Raw genomic sequence first — 22,780 nt, 5'->3', positions numbered from 1 at the left:
TGACAGGCAATCCCTTCTACTCTGTAGATGAATATTTAACATGGACTGTTAGACAAGCTTAAATAAAAATGTCAGGTTTCAGTTTTGACACCACTTGGTCACATCAGTCAAGGTTATGTACTTTGAGAATGATAAATTTATTAACAATGCATGGCTATATGTCTTTCTGACATTGTATTAATTGTGTAAATATTAGCATTTCCATTTTACTATAATGCATCCATATTTCTGGACAATTTCCTAACAAACGATTACGGAAGAGAGTATTATATTCAAGTGTTCTACGTTTTTTATGTTATATTTTCCGACACGTATCACAACCACGAGAATCATCTCATTTTTGGATCTATGGAACGAAAATTGAATCTAATCTCTAATGTAATACCGAGGAACCTTGATACTGTGCGTCTGCCCTTTGTGGGAGATACACTACTGGTCATTAAAACTCCTACACCAAGAAGAAATGCAGATGATAAACGGGTATTCATTGGACAAATATATTACACTAGAACTGACATGTCATTACATTTTCACGCAATTTGGGTGCATAGATCCTGAGAAATCAGTACCCAGAACAACCACCTCTGGCCGTAATAACGCCCTTGACACGCCTGGTCATTGAGTCAAACAGAGCTTGGATGGCGTGTACAGGTACAGCTGCCCATGCAGCTTCAACACGATACCACAGTTCATCAAGAGTACTGACTGGCGAATTGTGACGAGCCAGTTCGTCGGCCACCATTGACCAGACGTTTTCAATTGGTGAGAGATCTGGAGAACGTGCTGGCCAGGGCAGCAGTCGAACATTTTCTGTATCCAGAAAGGCCCGTACAGGACCGGCAACATGCGGTCGTGCATTATCCTGCTGAAATGTAGGGTTTCGCAGGGATCGAATGAAGGGTAGAGCCACGGGTCGCAACACATCTGAAATGTAACGTCCACTGATCAAAGTGCCGTCAATGCGAACAAGAGGTGACCGAGATGTGTAACCAATGGCACCCCATACCATTACGACGGGTGATACGCCAGTATGGCGATGACGAATACACACTTCAAATGTGCGTTCACGTCGATGTCGCCAAACACTGATGCGACCATCATGATACTGTAAACAGAACCTGGATTCATCCGTAAAAAATGATGTTTTAATTTTCGTGCACCCAGGTTCGTCATTGAGTACACCATCGCAGGCCCTCCTGTCTGTGATGCAGCGTCAAGGGTAACTGCAGCCGTGGTCTCCGAGCTGATAGTCCATGCTGCTGAAAGCGTCATCGAACTTTTCGTACAGATGGTTGTTATTTTGCAAACGTCCCCATCTGTTGACTCAGCGATCGAGACGTGGCTGCACGATCCGTTACAGCCATGCGGATAAGATGCCTGTCATCTCGACTGCTAGCGATACGAGGCCGTTGGGGTCCAGCACGGCGTTCCGTATTACCCTCCTGACCCCACCGATTCCATATTCTGCTAACAGTCATTGGATCTCGACCAACGCGAGCAGCAATGTCGCGATACGATAAACCGCAATCGCGATAGGCTACAATCCGACCTTTATCAAAGTCGGAAACGTGATGGTACGCATTTCTCCTCCTTACACGAGGCATCACAACAAGGTTTCACCAGGCAACGCCGGTCAACTCCTGTTTGTGTATGAGAAACTGGTTGGAAACTTTCCTCGTGTAAGCACGTTGTAGGTGTCGCCACCGGCGCCAACCTTGTGTGAATGCTCTGAAAGCTGATCAATTGCATATCACAGCATCTTCTTCCTGTCAGTTAAATTTCGCGTCTGTAGCACGTCATCTTCGTGGTGTAGCAATTTTGATGGCCAGTAGTGTACTGCATTCCGAGTAAACGTGTGCGTTTTGTGCCGGCCGTTGTGGCCGAGCGGTTCTAGGTGCTTCAGTCTGGAACCGCGCGACCGCTACGGTCGCAGGTTCGAATCCTGCCTCGGGCATGGATGTGTGTGATGTCGTTAGGTTAGTTAGGTTTAAGTAGTATAAGTCTAGGGGACTGATGACCTCAGATGTTAAGTCCGTGTGCGTTTTGTGCCGGCCGTTGTGACCGAGCGGTTCTAGGTGCTTCAGTCTGGAACCGCGCGACCGCTACGGTCGCAGGTTCGAATCCTGCCTCGGGCATGGATGTGTGTGATGTCGTTAGGTTAGTTAGGTTTAAGTAGTATAAGTCTAGGCGACTGATGACCTCAGATGTTAAGTCCCATTGTGCTCAGAGCCATTTGAACCGTTTGTGCGCTTGTGGTGTTGCAGCGATGAACGTGGTGGGGATGTCGCTGTTCTCTGCGGGGGCGATGGCCGTGGCGGCGACGCTGCTGCTCTACGTGGACACCCTGCGTCACGTCATCGGCAGGGCGCCCTCCGCCGTCAAGACGCACACGGCGCTCGTGCTCTCCATATACCCGGTCAGTCTCTGCACAGCTACCTCTGCTAAACCACGGTTAAGTACTTAAGGTGATCAGTGTAAGTGAAAACGTCGGAACACGAGCAATTGTCGCGACTGCTCCAAATACGGGAAGAGGCGTAAGCTCAAGAATGTGGAGTCGTTACGAACAATCTGGCAGACCGAAAGAAAGGCCAAGACGCATTTGTGCCTTAGAGCTCTAAGATTTATTAAGCTTCACAAACTGAGCAAGTCAATAACGGGTTCGTCCACCTTTGGTCCTTATGCAAGAAGTCACTCGGCTTAGTATTGACTTATACAGTTGTTGGATGTCCTCTGAGGGATATCGTGCCACATTCCGTCTAATTGGTGCGTCATATCGTTGGAGGCCCCTGCTCATAATACTCCAAACGTTGTCAATTGGGTAAAGATCCGCCGACATTGCTGGCAAAGGTAGGATATTCTGCTAGAATAACAGAAGACACTATACAGGAGTTCGGTTGGGAAGATATTCCGGGCCCACCTTATTCGCCTGATCTTACGCCCTCTGGTTTTCACGTTTCCCGCTCTCTATCGTACAACTTTCGAGGAACTTCCTTTCACGATGAAAATGCGCTCCGAACATGGCTCGACGAATTCTTCGCCTCAAAACGGCCGCGGAATCGAAAAGTTACCGCAACGTTGGGAGATTGCTATAAATAATCACGAGCAGACTTCGAAGCTTCAGTTAGCAGTGTTAAGTGCTGAATTTTACTTTCGAACCTTAGTCTGTGAGCAATTACGCGTTCATGTTACGCTCCCTTTTCCCACTCATTCTTCTACTGACAAACGATCGATACGTTAGTACCGTTTAATCGCACGGAACCAAAGGTTTAGTATTTTGAGTTTGATGTGAATGTAGCATCAGGAGTACGCTCGGTTTGTGAAACACATTCTCAGGGGGAAAAAAAGAAAGAACCGATGCAGCACGAAGCAATTATCCGAATGAGACGGAAATCGATAAATGTGACGTACATGTACAGGAAAACAAACCATTGAAATTTCAGAAAATTTGAATGATATATTAAGCTTCATAAACTGAGCAACTCAATAACTTGTTCGTCCACCTCTGATCCTCATGCAAAAAGTCACTCGGCTTGGTATTGACTGATACAGTTGTTGGATGTCCTCTGAGGGATGTTGTGCCACATTCTATCTAATTCGTGCGTCATATCGTTTGAGGGCCCGGCTCATAATACTCTAAACGTTCTCAATTGGGGAGAGATCGGTCGACATTGCTGGCAAAGGTAGGATATACAAGCAGTACGTATAGTGCACATATTTTGACTTGGTTGATTTTGAATGTGGGTGCAATAAGTAGGTGAAGGAATTGTCACTAGGAAGAAGAATGGAATGGAGGAGGCATGTTCTGTGAGAAGTGTCTACCCTCAATAGTGATCGTTAGCTTTGCTTACTGAAGAGGAGTTGTAAGTAGCACTCGCAATGCCCCGAGAAGTCTCAGATTGTATAAAAGGACATTGTTAGAAATACGCCAAACTGTCTCACTGGCTCATTACTTCGTGGTCAAGAAAGCACCTACAAAAACTAAACATCTCTTACTATTCGTTATTTTAAAAATGAGAACGTTCGATGGAAATTCTTTTGCATTGTAAAGTTTAGTTAGGGCTAATCTTTACTGCGGTGGGTGGGATGGTACCGGCTAATATCTGACTGCAATTAGAGGTAATGTTCTCCGAAACCGCCGTGCCTGTTTGGTCGTAAGGAACGGACTGTTACAGGATCATATTACAGAAAGCTACTCAACAAACTGAAGCCATTATTACGCAGTGTAAGCATGGTATTTGCTGGGTGTGATTAGCTTTTTGTCGTGTGTATTTCCGCAGAATCTGCAAAACCTGCGACGTGTTTGGCTGCCAGCATTGTGAGGCCCCATGCATCTGCTAATAAGGCAGATGATATAAGTTGGGCTGCCTTTCATAGGGTGTATATAAGACACAAACCAAACTGTCTCTGGAACAAACTATTTTTTTTTAAATTAAAACTCATAGAAGGTCTATCTGGTTTATTCGGCGTGAACATGAATAGAAACGAAAATCTGCAGGGGCGGATTCATGAGTCCTTTCAGACAGTCGAGCGTGCGGAGAGCCGGCGGACTGTGCATAGACCAGATTTGGAGGACCGGATTCTGAAGGATATTGAGACGAAACCCTAGCACAAGCTCCAGCCACGTCGCTCGCTAACATAATATAAACGAAAGTACAATTATGTGTATCCTGCATTACAAACACTACATTCCCTATCACCTGCAATGAGTGCAAGGATTAACAGCCCTCTACTGGAAGTATTTGTCGATGGTTTTTGCACCAGACCATCACAATTTTGGGATACCTATCATCAGTCATCTTAACCGGTGAAGCATTCTTTATCGGAACTAGCATCATCAGTCTACATAATCATCATCTGTGGACTGCAGACAATCCTCGGGTATTGTCTGAGGCGTCCCATCAACACCAGTGCGTGAGCAGGGATTCAATCTTTATCTCGTATCTCTGTATAGGTGACCCATGTAACTGCATGCAAGCCTTAAGCCGTGCTGCCCAATGTTAACGTTGAGAGTGCCGAGTTCACCGCCCCGCTGACTGCTCAGAAACGATGCGACCTGTGCATACGGTACGCGGGGCCCAACGTTGGTACACGCGATCGCAACTAGCTCCAGCGGCAGCTGTCGGCTGTACGTGGCTCATAAATCACACTGTTTACGAAATGGACGGCCGTAAATGTCCTATAAAGGCTCTAATAAAACGTTCTTTCCTCCCTTGTCCATATGCTAATCAGGTTATTCTGTCTGAAGTACACGTAAATAAAACATTCGATATCCGTGAAAATATCCAAAAAGGAAAGTGCCATGTCCAGTCAATGAGGACACTAACTTAAATGCAAAAGTTCCATTACAAATAGTGCAATACAAATTTGCAATAGTTTCTCGAATAAGATAAAAATTATGTCATCATTCCCACATTTTAGTAAATCCTTAAGGTTATCCTTATTTGATCACTGTTCCTACTCAGTAGCAGAATCTCTGCAACATGTGAATTGCAAAACTGGAAAGAAAAAAAGACAAAATATCTTACTGCAAGTAGTTGAATTATTATTTTAAAAAAGAAAATTTTCTCTTGTTTTGGCACTCATTAGTGGTGATTGAAAAACAAACTTTGATAAGAGGAAATTAACTCGAGTGCCGTTAGCTAAAAGAAGCAGCCAATTAAAAAAAAAAAAAAAAAAAAAAAAAAAAGTTTTAAATTATCACGCGGCACAGATGAATTTACTCTACCGAGAGAGAGAAAATTAGTAATTCAAGATTTTGTATAACCTGCTTTGATATCCTGGAGTACACTAAACGCGCACATCGTTTATTGGCCGTATGCCAATCATTAATATTACGCGTCATGCACAGAAGTATTTGTATACAAGTAGACAACTGAAGGCAAGTTTACTGTGATTTTTCCTCAGTCTCTTCCTGTTCTGGAAGCCTCTTGCGAAGAAAAATGTTCGAGAGACTTCGCTGCGCTCCTTTCCGGTACTGCTGACCGCATAAAATTTGATTGTTGACGCCGCTCACGCTGCGTCTGATGCATTTTTAGCCTATTAAAAAATGTAATTGGTCTCTCTCGCTAATTTTAACATCTGTATGCTCTCTCACATTTAAGAATTAATTACAGTTTTATAATACAAGACAATTTAAAGACAATACACGGAATTAACACGAAAATACAGAATTTCTTACGTAGGTTTACATAAATTACTTTAGTTTTGGGCTTAAATTTATTGACACACAAAAAGAAATGTTTCATAGTGCAAGTTGTAGATTAAGCCAATCGAACAAACTCACTCCTCAAAAAGATTGCACTTATATTCACATAACATCGAATATTATACTATACTCTTACATTAAACTAGTAAGAAAGCATCAGAACGTATTAAAAATGCGAGGTTTAGAAAAAAAGAAATTGGATTTGTGGGATGCAAACCACAAACACTTCATAAAGTCAGCCACGATTCCCTAACGCTATTCATTGCTCTAAAGCGACCACTGATTCTATAGGAACTTATCTAGCATGTTACCATGTCCTGAAACATTATCTTACGAGTAGCTATATTACTCATTCAAACTTAACTACAATAAATTGTATCAAGAATGGCGTGAGTTAATGGATCCTCAACATTCCGTTGCCTTCAAATGGCATCTTCTCATAATACGCAAGCTACAGTAATTCTTTTACCACGAATATGACGTTCCTCGTCATATTATTACAACGAATCATACAATTAACAGCGGGTTTTCGACGGCTTCTCAGTTTGCTGGTGCTCAGGAACGATATATATACATACGGGCTTCAACTGAAGGCCAGTATGGCGCCTCACAACTCTCCACAGAAGGGAGATGGTGTACATGTGACGTAGGTGGCCTTCCGCCATCTCATTGGTTAACGTTCAAATGCACGGTCAGGATATGTGACATGCTAGATATTACCCTGCACGTTCGGGAGACTCCCCAATGTGCTATTTCAGTCTCTGACGTCAGAAACTCGGCACGCTCAACACTCAGTGTTCCAATTCACGGTCCGTGTACCGACGGCTTTAGCAGCAACAGCATCATCACTTCCCGTTGACAAGGGCAGCCCCAGCGATGGAGAACGTGGGTAACACGGCTGTATCACGGGTTGCCGCGTGCCGTGACGTAGGCGAACTCCGCCGTTTTGCTGCAACCACACAGTGCAAAAGATGACTGATGGGCAAAACATTATGCCCACGTGGTTAATAGTGTGTCTGTCCATCTTCGGAAGGCTATACAGCAACGATACTGGATGGCTTTGCTTCAACAAGCCCTTAATAAGTTTCCGGAAGTATTTGACGGGTCGGTAGTTTGAGGATGCGCAGCTGGCGCAAGATAGCGTCCCACATCCACCGAAGCTGGTGGGCAAAACTGCAGCATGAGTTCACTGTCAAGCTCCTCACACCATTACAGAACGATTCTGCCCCCGTGAAATGGGCATTTATGCTGCTGCAAGACGCCGAACATGAAGGGAGGCAGGTGGTCCGCAATACGAGTAATGTTCACATTTCCATCAGCGAGAAGAAATCGAAAAAGAGATGATTGTCGGAAGGACTGACACACCTCACGGACAAGTCAGAACAACATTTGGGGAATTTAAAGGCAAGGGTGGTAACACTAACTAGGCAAACTACCTATCGCACCCCTTCGAGATTTGGTGGTAAAATTGCAAAGTGGATAGCTCGTCACAAACTGAACACAGATCAAGGGTGAAAACAGGAAGAAGGTGTACCCAGCTGCGAAAAAAGAAGCAAAATAGAAACAGTGAGGGGTCCAAGTTCAAGATATGCAACACTGCGAGACTCTGAATAGCCACGGTGTCGTGTTTATGTGGTCACAGTGTTGAACTCCGAAAGATTAGATCCGTGTTCAGATCTCCCTCGTGCCTTTGTTTTACGAAAATATCAACTGTCCTTACGATAATTGATACGTCTATTAGCTTTATTCAAATTTATGTCTCTGTTGCGTTGTAACATCCGTAAGCAACAGCGAGGTGTAAGGAAAGGACTTCCAGATGTACCATACATTAGACTCTTGCATTCTGTTTCGGATGTTTTTGTTCTTGAAATCCTTCATTGCAACATGAGCGAGATGTATGAGACAGGCGAAATCGGCCGGGGTGGCCGAGCGACTCTAAGCGCTACAGTCTGGAACAGCGCGACCGCTACGGTCGCAGGTTCGAATCCTGCCTCGGGCATGGATGTGTGTGGTGTCCTTAGGTTGGTTAGGTTTAAGTAGTTCTAAGTTATAGGGGACTGATGACCCCAGAAGTTAAGTCCCATAGTGCTCAGAGCCATTCGAACCATTTTTGAACAGGCGAAATACCCTCAGACTTCAAGAAGAATATAATAATTCCAATCCCAAAGAAAGCAGGTGTTGACAGATTTGAAAATTACCGAACTATCAGGTTAATAAGTCACAGCTGCAAAATACTAACGCGAATTCTTTACAGACGAATGGAAAAACTGGTTGAAGCCGACCCGACGCCGACCTCGGGAAAGATCAGTTTGGATTCCGTAGAAATATTGGAACATTTGAGGCAATACTGACTTTACGGCTTAGCTTGAGGAAAGATTAAGGAAAGGCAAACCTACGTTTCTAGCATTTGTAGACTTAGAGAAAGCTTTTGACAATGTTGACTGGAATACTCTCTTTCAAATTCTGAAGCTGGCGGGGATAAAATTCAGGGAGCGAAAGGCTATTTATAATTTGTACAGAAAGCAGATAGCAGTTACAAGAGTCGAAAGGCATGAAAGGGAAGCAGTCGTTGGAAAGGGAGTGAGACAGGGTTGTAGCCTATCCACGATATTATTCAATCTTTATATTGAGCAAGCAGTAAAGGAAACAAAAGAAAAATTCGGAGTAGGTATTAAAATCCATGGAGAAGAAATAATAACTTTGAGGTTCGCTGATGACATTGTAATTCTGTGAGAGACAGCAAAGGACTTGGAACAGCAGTGGAACGGAATGGACAGTGTCTTGTAAGGAGGATATAAGATGAACATCAACAAAAGCAAAACGAGGATAATGGAATGTAGTCGAATTAAGTCGGATGATGCTGAGGGAATTAGATTAGGAAATGACGCACTTAAAGTAGTAAAGGAGTTTTGCTATTTGGGGAGCAAAATAACTGATGATGGTTGAAGTAGAGGGGATATCAAATTTAGACTGGCAATGGCAAGGAAAGCGTTTCTGAAGAAGAGAAATTTGATAACATCCAGTATTGATTTAAGTGTCACGAAGTCGTTTCTCAGCGTATTTGTAAGGAGTGTAGCCATGTATGGAAGTGAAACATGGACGATAAATAGTTTAGGCAAGAAGAGAATAGACGCTTTCGAAATGTGGTGCTACAGAAGAATGCTGAAGATTAGATGGGTAGATCACATAACTAATGAGGAGGTATTGAATAGAATTGAGGAGAGGAGGAGTTTGTGGCACAACTTGACTAGAAGAAGGGATCGGTTGGTAGGACATGTTCTGAGGCATCACGGGTCACCAATTTAGTACTGGAGGGCAGCGTGGAGGGTAAAAATCGTAGAGGGAGACCAAGAAATGAAAACACTAAGCAGATACAGAATGATGTAGGCTGCAGAAGGTACTGGGAGACGAAGAAGCTTGCACAGGATAGAGTAGCATGGAGAGCTGCATCAAACCAGTCTCAGGACGGAAGACCACAACAACAACAACAACATAGTTCACACCAGTTACTTGTTGTTTTCCATTTCTCTGGGAGATGAAGAAGCTTGCACAGGATAGAGTAGCATGGAGAGCTGCATCAAACCAGTCTCAGGACGGAAGACCACAACAACAACAACAACAACAACAACATAGTTCACACCAGTTACTTGTTGTTTTCCATTTCTGTGAGAGGTCAGCACGCAGAAGTGCCGCAGCACGACGTGGCATGGTCTCGACTTATGTCTGAAGTAGCGCTGTAGGGAACTGACAAAATGAATCCTGAAGGGCTATCCATAAATCAGTCAGAGTACAGGGGGTGAAACTCTCTTCTGAACACCACGTTGCAAGGCATCCCAGATATGCTCCACAAAGTTCGTGTCTGGGTAGTTTGGTGGCCAGCGCAAATGTTTAAACTCAGAAGAGTGTTCTTGGAGCCACTTCGTAGCAATTCTGGACGTGAGGTGTCGCATTTTCCTGCTGGAATTGCCTTAGTCGGTAGGAATGCACAATGGACATGAGTGGTTGCACGTGATCAGACAGGATACCTGTGTACATGTCACCTGTGAGAGTCGTATCTAGACGTATCCGGCGTATCATATCATTCCAACTGCACATGCCCCACACCTTTACAGAGCCCCCACCAGCTTAAACAATCTCTTGCTGACATGCAGGGCTCATGGATTCAAAGTTGTCTCCATATCCGTACACGTCCAACTGCTCGATACAATTTGAAACGAGACTCGTCCGACCAGGCAACATGTTTCCAGTCGTAAACAGTCCAATGTCGGTGTTGGCGGGCCCAGGTGAGGCGTAAAGCTTCGTGTCGTGCAGTCATCAAGGATACACGAGTGGGCCTGCAGCCCTGAAAGCCCATATCGATGATGTCTCGTTGAATGGTTCGCACGCTGACACTTGCTGATGTCCCATCATTGAAATGTGCAGCAATTTTCGAAAGGGTTGCACTTCTGTCACGTTGAACGATTCTCTTCAGTCATCGTTGGTCCTGTTCTTTCAGGATCTTTTTCCGGCCGCAGTGAAGTCGGAGATTTGATGTTTTACCAGATTCCTGATATTCACGGTTCATCCCGACTTTATCTCTACCTCAGAGATGCTGTGTCTCATTGCTAGTGCGCCGACTATAACACCACGTTCAAACTCACTTAAATGTTGATAACCTGCCATACGGCCCGACAACCGGTAGAGATGGTCTGGGGTGCCATTTCATTTCAAAGCAGAACTCCCTTGGTTGTCATCCGACGCACTCTTACGCACAGCGGTACCTCGACGATATTCTACGCTCCGTTTTGTTGCCCTACGTAGCAAGCCATCCTGGGCTTACGCTTCAGAAAAATAATGCCCGCCCGCACACGGCGAGAGTTTCTGCTGCCAAACCATACCTTGGTCAGCAAGTTATTCTGATCTCTCCCTGGTTAAAAATGTATGGAGCATTATAAGCAGGGCCCTTCAACCATCACGGGATTTTGACGATCTAACGAGCCAATTGGACAGGATTTGGCGCAACATTCCTCAGGACATCCAAGAACTGTACCAATCAACGCCAAGCCGAATGACTGCTTGCATAAGGGCCGGAAGGGCACCAACGCGTTATTGACTTGACTTGCTCAATTTGTGACGCTCTTTCTCTTGAATAGATCATTTAATTTTTCTGAAACTGCAAATCACTTGTTCGTCTGTACGTGCACATCACATCTATCGATTTCTGCCCCATTCGGATTTTTCCTTCATAGTACACTTTTTCTTTGGAGTACATTCCAACGAGCTGATGGAGCTAAAGTCACATCATCCGTTTAGTTATACTGCACACGTATATTCTTGTATGGTGGCGTCCAGTACCCTAGGCAACAAAGAAAATTTGGGAACAGAAGTCTCGCGAACCATGTCGGTTCTCCTGTAATACCGTCATGTCAGTTCATTATCGCGCTTAGAAACTCAATTTAAAACATCTCAAAACGTTTGCAGGTGTGCAGTCATTATTTTTTCATACACTATCTGTGTATACGAATACTTTTCTCTCTAGTGTGTAGTGTTAAGAATGATCTTGTCTTTTAGAATATATCTGCAACTTTTCCTCGTTTCGTAATTAACCAAAGAATTACGTAATACGAGTATGATTGCACTTGTGACAGTGGTCCCTCTAGACATGTAATACTCCAAAATGACGCCTTTTTCGTCACAAAAGAGAGTCAGCATAACCTTCCCTGCTGATGGTTCTTTCGAAACTTCTTTGGTTTTGGTGATGAGGAATGGCACCAATCCTTGCTCGCTCTCTTCGTTTCCCGTTGGTGGAAATGAACCCAGGTTTCGTCCCCAGTAAAGATTCTTGCAAGGAAGCCATCACCTTCGCGTTCAAAGCGCCGAAGAAGTTCTTCACAAGCATCAACATGTCGTTCTCTCATTTCAGGAGTCAGCTGCCGTGGCACCCATCTTGCAGACACTTTGTGAAACTGGAGCACATCATGCGCAATGTGGTGTGGTGACCCATGACTAATCTGTAAACACGCTGCAATGTCATTCAGTGTCACTCGGCGGTTTTCCTTCACTATGACTTCAACTGCTGCAATGCTCTGTGGAGTCACAACTCGTTGCGCCTGACCTGGACGAGGAGCATCTTCCACTGAAGTCACACCACTTGCGAATTTCCTACTCCATTCGTAGACTTGCTGCTGTGACAAACATGCATCACCGTACTGAACCTTCATTCGTCGATGAATTTCAATAGATTTCACACCTTCACTACGCAAAAACCGAATAACAGAAAGCTGTTCTTCCCTGGTGCAAGTGGCAAGTGTGGCGGCCATCTTTATACTGATACTGCGACGGTATGTGTGCATCTGCACTATGCTGCCACATACAGGCCATTCTGCACGCTGTTTGTAGCACGCTTACCAACTAACAGGATAACGGCGTGAAATTTCGATTTGTTGTTACAAATTTAAGGTTTTCATTTGACTCACCCACGTAATTGTCTAGCGCAGGCTACTGCGTATGATCTAAATTTAGGTTGTAGCCAGTTTTGGAATCATGTTGCCAGTATGACTAATCGGTGCCGTCAAGAATGAACCAAAAATGTAGCCTGACGAGAAAAAGGCAGAAACGGAACGAAACAAATTTGACGATGGCTATTCGTGCAGTCGGAAATCTGTAGGGAGACTGAACGCTGCTACAATACACAGGACGATCAAAAAGTTTCCGTTTGAGGACGTTGCTGCAGCGTATACGAGTATGCAGCGTAGCGCGATTCCGATGCGTGAATACGTAGGCAAAGGATTAGTGGATCACTCGTGTCTTTCCGAAGTGCGTGCGGTAAATGTGGAAACTTGAACTATGGCGACGTTATTACCAAATGTGTTCAAACGGGACCAACGTGCTGTTATTTTTTTCTTGATTGGGGAAGGACAAACACCGGTAGAGATCCATCGGCGAATGAGGATTTCCGTCTGTCAAAAATCACCGTTGTGGAATGGTGCACTAAGTTCCGCGCTGGTCGCGATAGTACACGTCTCCATATTGCACGTGTCGTTACGCCAGATCACGTGGAAGACACGCGAGCACCCGCCCTGTACTCCTGAGCTCCTCCCCCGTGATTACCACGTCTTCGGTCTCTTAGAACAGGCCTTCCAGCGTCGACAATTACTGTCGGATGAGGAACTGTAGCAGGCAGTTACGGACTTATTAGCACAATAGAACACGATGTCTTACCAAATGGGTCTCAACCTGGTGCGTCGATGGGATGATTGCCTCAATGCTCACAGCGATTCTGCGTCATTTGCATTCCGATTCTAGACTGCAATGCCTTCTAGTGGAAACTTTTTGGCTGCCCTTATATTTAACGTGGCACATTCGACTTTACAAGCATTAAGCAAGGATGAAGTTTCTCCTTCAAGAATAATTTCATGAAATCTTGTGACAGGCGCAGAATTGGAGGAGGAACTGATGTCCTACCTACTCCACATAGAACAGATATTTTACGCCTTCATCTATGGCGGCTGCGGTGGCCGAGCGGTTCTAGGCGCTTCAGTCCGGAACCGCGCGACTGCAACGGTCGCAGGTTCGAATCGTGCCTCGGGCATGGATGTGTGTGATGTCCTTAGGTTAGTTAGGTTTAAGTACACTACTGGCCATTAAAATTGCTACACCACGAAGAAGACGTGCTATAGACGCGAAATTTAACTGACAGGAAGAAGAAGCTGTGATATGTAAATGATCAGCTTTTCAGAGCATTCACACAAGGTTGGCGCCGGTGGCGACACCTACAACGTGCTGACACGAGGAAAGTTTCCAACCGATTTCTCATACGCAAACAGCAGTTGAGCGGCGTTGCCTGGTGAAACGTTGTTGTGATGCCTCGTGTAAAGAGGAGAAATGCGTACCATCACGTTCCCGACTTTGATAAAGATCGGATTGTAGCATATCGCGATAGCGGTTTATCGTATCGCGACATTGCTGCTCGCGTTGGTCGAGATCCAATGACTGTTAGCAGAATATGGAATCGGTGGGTTCAGGAGGGTAATACGGAACGCCGTGCTGGATCCCAACGGCCTCGTATCACTAGCAGTCGAGATGACAGAGATGACAGGCATCTTATCCGCATGGCTGTAACGGATCGTGCAGCCACGTCTCGATCCCTGAGTCAACAGATGGGGACGTTTTCAAGACAACCACCATCTGCACGAACAGTTCGACGACGTTTGCAGCAGCATGGACTATCAGCTCGGAGACCATCATGGACTATCAGCTCGGAGACCATGGCTGCAGTTATCCTTGACGCTGCATCACAGACAGGAGCGGCTGCGAGGGTGTACTCAACGACGAACCTGTGTGCACGAATGGCAAAACGTCATTTTTTCGGATGAATCCAGGTTCTGTTTACAGCATCATGATGGTCGCATCCGTGTTTGGCGACATCGCGGTGAACGCACATTGGAAACGTGTATTCTTCACCGCTATACTGGCGTATCACCCGGCGTGATGGTATGCGGTGCCATTGGTTACACGTCTCGGTCACCTCTTGTTCGCTCTCTCGGCACTTTGAACAGTGGACGCTATATTTCACATGTGTTACGACCCGTCGCTATACCCTTCATTCGATCCCTGCGAAACCCGACATTTCAGCGGGATAATGCACGACCGCATATTGCAGGTCCTGTACGGGCCTTTCTGGATACATAAAATGTTCGACTCCTGCCCTGGCCAGCACATTCTCCAGATCCCTCGCCAATTGAAAACGTCTGGTCAATGGTGGCCGAGCAGCTGGCTCGTCACAATACGCCACTCACTACTCTTGATGAAATTTGGTGTCGTGTGCAAGCTGCATGGGCAGCTGTACCTGTACACGCCATCCAAGCTCTGTTTGACTCAATGCCCAGGCGTATCAAGGCCGTTATTACGGCCAGAGGTTGCTGTTCTGGGTACTGATTTCTCAAGATCTATGCACCCGAATTGCGTGAAAATGTAATGACATGTCAGTTCTAGTATAGTATATTTGTCCAATGAATACCCGTTTATCATCTGCATTTCTTCTTGGTGTAGCTATTTTAATGGCCAGTAGAGTAGTTCTAAATTCTAGGGAACTGATAACCTCAGATGTTAAGTCCCATAGTGCTCAGAGCCATTTGAATCATTTTGATTTGAGCTTCACCTGTGGTGTCCTACATCAAAGCTTAAAAGTTACATGGTTGGTTGGTTTGTTTGGGGGAGGGGAGCAAACAGTGAGATCATTGGTCCCATCGGTTTAGGAAAGGTTGGGGAAGGAAGTCGGCAATGTCTTTTCAAAGCTACCATCCAGTGATTTGCTCAAAAATGGTTGAAATCGCTCTAAGCACTATGGGACTTAACATCTGAGGTAATCTGTCCCCTAGACTTAGAACTACTTAAACCTAACTAACCTAACGACATCACACACATCCTTGCCCGAGGCAGGATTCGAACCTGCGACCGTAACGCCTAGAACCGCTCGGCCACTCCGGCCGGCGAGTGCCACGAAATGTTCCTTCAGTTTAGAAATCAAGTTGAGCGTACGAGGACTTAAGTCAGGGGAGTGCAGTAGGTGGTATAGCACTTAGCAGCCCCATCAGTCCAACAAATCAGTAACAGCTTACACTATACGTGTTTTGAGCATTGTCCTGCAAAATGATGGTCAGGTGCTGCAGAAAGGGTCTTTACTTCTGTCTCTAAGCTGCTCGTAGGTTGGGTTCCAAAACTGAACAGCATAGAGACAGAAGTGATGACACTTTCAGGAGGACCTGGCCATCATTTTGCAGGACAATGCTCAAGCACGTTCGGTGCAAGCTGTTACTGAATTGTCCGCCAACTTGAAATTTGACGAAAAATATGAAGGCAGTTTAGTTCCCCTTTTTAGTGCCACATCAAAGATGTTTGTCAAAGAAATTTGTCGAATGTTTAGTCATATTTCTTTGACAAAGGAAATGATAGTGCAATACCAGCCTTAAGTATTTTAGATTTATTGCAGTACAAGAGAGATTGCACTCCTGCCACCGTTTTTAATGTAGCATTTCCTGCCATTTTATCTGAGCGCCACGACTATGTAGCTGTTTTTACGGATGGTTTGAAACAAGGGGATTCCGTTGGTTGCTCTGTTGCTTTTCCGGATCGTGTCCTCAAGGTCCTACTGCCTCAGACTTTTACTGTCTTTGTTGCAGAATTGTCTGCGATCTTGCGGGCACTGGAGCAGATGAGATATTCTTCCTGTCCTAAATTTCTTGTCTGTCCCGATTCCCTAAGTGCCCTTCACTCTCTGCAACGTTTGTATCCAGCAGATAAAATAGTCCAGAGCATCCAGGATGCCCTCCTCCACCTACAGCGATTGGGGAAGGTGGTGGCTTTCTGCTGGGTTCCGGGGCATGTCGGCATTGCTGGGAATGAAAGGGCAGATCTCGCAGCCAAGGAGGCGTGTCTCGATTCACAAATATCTCAGTGTGCTATACCCCTGCACGCAGTCACCTCGCTGTTGAGCTCACGAGTCATGCGTCGGTGGGAGGATGAGTGGCTGGAAGTTACTGACAATAAGCTCCGTATAGCCAAGCCCACAACGCGTGTGTGGTGTACTTCCTTTCAGCCCCGTCGACGGGACGAGGTTCTCCTCACTCGGCTTCGGATAGACCACAGCCCTATGACGCATGGCTTCCTGCTCCGGCGAGAGGACCCTCCAATGTGTGGTGCTTGTGGCGTCCAGGTCACTGGGCGCCGCGTTTTATTGGATTGTGTTTTATTTTCTGACCAGCGGCCCGCTGCTGACTTGCCAGCGGACGTGCCATTTCTTTCAGGCAACACTCAGACGAATGTGGTTAGAGTTTTAAAGTTCTGTGCCATCTCAAATGTTTTACAAAGATTTTAGGGAGAGGATTTTAATTTGCTCACTGTGTGACAAGCTCGCCCATATTTTATGTAAGTGGCCAGCCAATGACAATTTACTGTGGCATTCTTGTTGCTACGCTTTCCCTTTCCTTACATTCTACTTTCTTATGTAGCATTTTCCTTCTTTTCCTGCTTTCTTTACGTGTGTGTTTCAGTGTTATTAGGTCTGTCCACATTCGTTACCTTTAATGTGTGTCAGGGCGCTGATGACCTCGACGTTGAGCGCCCATAAGCCCCAAAACACACACACACACACACACACACACACACACACACACACACACACACACACGCCTCTAAGCACTATGGGACATAACATCTGAGGTCATCAGTCCCCAAGCCTTAGAACTATGTGAATCTAACCAACCTAAGGACATCATACACATCCATGCCAGACGCAGGATTCAAAACTGCGACTGTAGTAGCCACGTGGTTCCGGACTGAAGCGCCTAAAACCGGTTGGCCACTGCGGCCGGCAGCCTTAGGTGGTAGCATTGATGATCTACTGGGCTGTTGTTTTGCCCGCCCCCCCCCCCCACACACACACACACACACACACACACACACACACACACACACACACACACACACACACACACACACACAGAGCTGCTGTCGGAGGCGGTGACGCAGGGCAGCGTCACGGTGTGCTGTATCAGGCTGTTCCTCAAGCACTCACCGACCATCCTTTGTCAGGTGGTAGCGTTGGTGACCTACTGCGCTGTGGTGGTGCTGCGTGCGCAGCTGCTGTCGGAGGCGGTGACACAGGGCAGCGCGACTGTGTGGTGTATCAGCTGTTCCTCAAGCACTCACTGATCCTCCTCTGTCAGGTGGTGGTGTCGGTGACCTACTGCGCTGTGGTCGTGCCGCGTGCGCAGCTGCTGTCAGAGGCGGTGATGCAGGACAGCGTCACGGTGTGCTGTATCAGCTGTTCCTCAAGCACTCACCGATCCTCATTTGTCAGGTGGTGGCGTCGGTGACCTACTGCGCTGTGGTGGTGCCGCGCGCGCAGCTGCTGTCGGAGGCGGTCACGCAGGGCAGCGTGACTGTGTGGTGTATCAGCTGTTCCTCAAGCACTCACTGATCCTCCTCTGTCAGGTGGTGGTGTCGGTGACCTACCGCGCTGTGGTCGTGCCGCGTGCGCAGCTGCTGTCAGAGGCGGTGATGCAGGACAGCGTCACGGTGTGCTGTATCAGCTGTTCCTCAAGCACTCACCGATCCTCATTTGTCAGGTGGTGGCGTCGGTGACCTACTGCGCTGTGGTGGTGCCGCGCGCGCAGCTGCTGTCGGAGGCGGTCACGCAGGGCAGCGCGACTGTGTGGTGTATCAGCTGTTCCTCAAGCACTCACTGATCCTCCTCTGTCAGGTGGTGGTGTCGGTGACCTACCGCGCTGTGGTCGTGCCGCGTGCGCAGCTGCTGTCAGAGGCGGTGATGCAGGACAGCGTCACGGTGTGCTGTATCAGCTGTTCCTCAAGCACTCACCGATCCTCCTTTGTCAGGTGGTGGCGTCGGTGACCTACTGCGCTGTGGTGGTGCCGCGCGCGCAGCTGCTGTCGGAGGCGGTCACGCAGGGCAGCGCGACTGTGTGGTGTATCAGCTGTTCCTCAAGCACTCACTGATCCTCCTCTGTCAGGTGGTGGTGTCGGTGACCTACCGCGCTGTGGTCGTGCCGCGTGCGCAGCTGCTGTCAGAGGCGGTGATGCAGGACAGCGTCACGGTGTGCTGTATCAGCTGTTCCTCAAGCACTCACCGATCCTCATTTGTCAGGTGGTGGCGTCGGTGACCTACTGCGCTGTGGTGGTGCCGCGCGCGCAGCTGCTGTCGGAGGCGGTCACGCAGGGCAGCGCGACTGTGTGGTGTATCAGCTGTTCCTCAAGCACTCACTGATCCTCCTCTGTCAGGTGGTGGTGTCGGTGACCTACCGCGCTGTGGTCGTGCCGCGTGCGCAGCTGCTGTCAGAGGCGGTGATGCAGGACAGCGTCACGGTGTGCTGTATCAGCTGTTCCTCAAGCACTCACCGATCCTCCTTTGTCAGGTGGTGGCGTCGGTGACCTACTGTGCTGTGGTGGTGCCGCGCGCGCAGCTGCTGTCGGAGGCGGTCACGCAGGGCAGCTTCATGGTGTGCCTGTACCAGCTGTTCTGCCTGCTGGTGGCCTACTGCGGCGGTGAGGCGGAGCTCATCCGGCGCGCCAAGCCCAGCTCCCTGGACCCAGCCGTGGGGCCCTGCTGCTGCTGGCCGTGCTGCCGGCTCTGCCTCAAGCCGGCCGCCGTCAACAAGTACGTGCCGTACTGGTTCACCTCTCCACCTGCTCAGCTGGATGTTATCAACAGTGTAGCTTCATGCTACTCTGCTGTCACCTGGGAATCTGAATCAACGGAATTACCTGACATATTGCCTGTTGGCTTGTGGGTTGGGATCTTTGGGAAATGCTAGTTCCATGATTTTCCCGACATTTCACCAGCGTGAGTGACTGCCATCACTGGTGATGGAAGGTGAACTTCTGACAATGCCAGCCATTTGTGCTGGAGAAACATCAGCAGAATAAATAAACAAATGTTGGCCAAAGATCACGTGGCAGAAGCCACCAAGCAGTACATGGACAGATGGCGACAGGTGTTGTTCTGCTGTTATCCTGGACTCCAAATTAGCAGAATTCTCTGACTGACGTATTGCCTGTTGGCATCTGTCTCAGTATCTTTGGCCGATGTTAGTTTCATGATTTTCCTGACGTTTTGCCAGCAGGAGTGGCTGGTGTTGTTACAAGTTCACCTTTTATCGCTGGCTACGGAAAGTGAACCTCTGACAGTGACAGCCACCCATGCTGGACAAACAGAGAAACAAGAGTTCGAGTCTCGGTCTGGCACGCAGTTTTAATCTGCCAAGAAGTTTCAAATGTTTAAATGTATGTGAAATCTTATGGGACTTAACTGCTAAGGTCATCAGTCCCTAAGCTTACACACTACTGAACCTAAATTATCCTAAGGACACACACACACACACACACACACACACACACACACACACACACACACACACACACACTCATGCCTGAGGGAGGACTCGAACCTCCGCCGGAACCAGCCGCACAGTCCATGACTACAGCGCCTTTAGACCGCTCGGCTAATCCCCCACGGTCAGGAAGTTTCATATCAGCGCACAGCCCGCATCTCGTGGTCGTGCGGTAATGTTCTCGCTTCCCACGCCCAGGTTCCCGGGTTCGATTCCCGGCGGGATCAGGGATTTTCTCTGCCTCGTGATGGCTGGGTGTTGTGTGATGTCCTTAGGTTAGTTAGGTTTAAGTAGTTCTAAGTTCTAGGGGACTGATGACCATAGATGTTAAGTCCCATAGTGCTCAGAGCCATTTGAACCAATCAGCGCACACTCGACTGCAGAGTGAAAACTTCATTCTGGAAACATCCCCCAAGCTGTGGCTAAGCCATGTCTCTGCAGTATCCTTTCTTCCAGGAGTGCTAGTTCTGCAAGTTTCGCAGGAGAGCTTCTGTGAGGTTTTGAAGGTGGCAGACGAGGTACTGGTGGAAGTAAATCTCTGAGAACGGGTGTTTGGGTAGCTCAGTCGGTAGAGCACTTGCCCGCGAAAGGCAAAGGTGCCCATTTCGAGTCTCGGTCCGGCGTACAGTTTTAATCTGCCAGGATGTTTCATCAGGAAAACAGTTAAACAAATGTCAGCCAAAGACCCCAAGACAGAAGTCAACAGGCGTGTCCACAAAGCCTCAACAATCTTTTTAGTTCTCTGATTAATTGGTGCATCAGGGATTACAGTTATAGTATACGATCACCAAAAATGGGTCTAAGGAAAACTTCGTCTATTACATACCACGAGCTCCCAGATTTCGGCAGCCCTAATTCAGTTACTGTTATTTCTCCCTACCTTTACAACACACAAAACTGGTAACCCAGTAGATATCATGTGTAACTATCACACGTTAGTTTCGTGGAATCAGTTCTCCTCAAATGTTTGACTGCACACAGTTGATAAACTAAGAATGAAAGCAATGAAAATGGAGTATTTTCGAAAATTTATTTCCAACAGCTCTGTAAACCTCTATTCCCAATTATCTTTCGTTAATATCACCTACCAGATGAAAACAGAAGCGTCTATTACGGGAGTTACCTGTTCCTCATAACAGAAAAATCTTTATTTACAAGATACGTGAAAGTAGGTGGATTTAAACGCTAAGAAAGAGCTCTGTTAATACTTTTATTGAAAACAATTGGAAAAGCAGTTTGGTCATACAATATGTAGAGTGCTCATCCTTGCTCAGTTATCTACAGCCAACATAAATGACTAAACTTTGCAGTTGGTACCAAGATTGTGTCTCCACACAACAAATGTCAATTAGAAAGGACCAATTAACAAATTACATAAATTATTTGTATTTTTATTTCTTTATTGGTCCTGTAAACCGTGATTTAGTACACAGTTTGCACATATGATACAGGACAGTCCGGCTTGAGATAGTAAATAATAAATACTGTGATTTCGAAATGTTAATTTAATACATATTGCATATTGGTAACATAATTATAAAAACGGATAAGGTAGTTTATCATATAAATAAGACAAAATTTCGTCTTTTGCAGCTGAACGTTTTATCTGTGTGTACCAAATTTGTTTCGTTTATTCTTGCTAGGCATCTTTAGTGGTCTGTAATATAAAGAAAATTACAAGGGGTAAAACTTTGCTTCCGGCGTTTGCCGATAGGTGGCGACAAAGGTAAGTAGCGGTCGAAAGAAACAGATAGAAGACCTCAGGCAGTTAGCTTGGACCTCGGTCAACATAATCTCATTCAAACATCAGTCGATTTGTGTCTGCATCATAAAGTTGTTCTTGATTGAAAATGTCAGTTTACGAGCCTAATTCTTGTCATTTGCGGGAGGCGTTACTGTTTTGTTTCAGTATGAAGAAAACAGCGGCCGAGTCTCATCTAATGCTCTCAGGTACGCATGGTAAGGACGCTATTAGTGTAAGAACGTGTCGTGAGTGGTTTCAGCGCTTCAAGAACGGTAATTTTAACGTCGTAGACCGGCATAGTGGTGGAAGAGAGAATGTTTTGGAAGATGCAGAATTGGAGACGTTGCTGAGTGAAGACTCGCGTCAAACTCAAGAGGAAGTGACACGATTAGTCGGAGTGACACAGCAAGCCACTTCAAAACGTCTCAAGGCTATGGACATGATTCAGAAAGACGGAACTTGGTTCCCGTGTGAGCAGACACCAAGAGACATTGAACGGCGCTTGGGTGTTTGTGAACAGTTGCTTCAGAGGCAAAAGCGGAAGGGACTTCTGCATCGCATTGTGAACGGGGAAGAAAAATGCCTTCATTATGATAACCCTAAATGCAAAAAAATCATGGGGATGTCCCGGCTATGCTTCCATGTCGACGGCCAAACCGAATATTCACTGCTCCAAGATCATGCTCTGCATTTGGTGGGACCAGCTCGGCGTCGTGTACTATGAGGAGTTAAAACCAAGTGAAACAATCACAGGTGCTCGTTATCGAACACAATTAATGCGTTTGAGCAGAGCATTAAAAAACAAACGGCCACAATACAGCGAGAGACACGATACAGTGATTTTGCAGCACGACAACGCTCGACATCACGTTGCAAAAGAGGCCAAAACGTACTTGGAAACGTTAAAAAGGAAGTCCTACCCCACCCGCCGTATTCTCCAGACAT

General features: G+C 46.6%; 1 protein-coding gene across 1 annotated transcript in view; it reads left to right on the top strand.

Moving 5' to 3' along the window:
• LOC124717214 (organic solute transporter alpha-like protein) overlaps positions 1 to 22,780 on the top strand; it is a 289,275-nt gene that overhangs the window by 240,165 nt on the left and 26,330 nt on the right. Inside the window, exons 3-4 of the mRNA XM_047244001.1 lie at positions 2,265 to 2,416; positions 19,117 to 19,358. Of these exons, the coding sequence (XP_047099957.1) occupies positions 2,265 to 2,416; positions 19,117 to 19,358 (394 nt within the window). The remainder of the gene's footprint in view (positions 1 to 2,264; positions 2,417 to 19,116; positions 19,359 to 22,780) is intronic.

The sequence above is a fragment of the Schistocerca piceifrons genome, chromosome 9 (genome assembly GCF_021461385.2).
Source record: "Schistocerca piceifrons isolate TAMUIC-IGC-003096 chromosome 9, iqSchPice1.1, whole genome shotgun sequence".
NCBI lineage: Eukaryota > Metazoa > Arthropoda > Insecta > Orthoptera > Acrididae > Schistocerca > Schistocerca piceifrons.
Note: the sequence above shows the minus strand (reverse complement) of the source record. Positions and strands in the feature narration are given on the sequence as shown.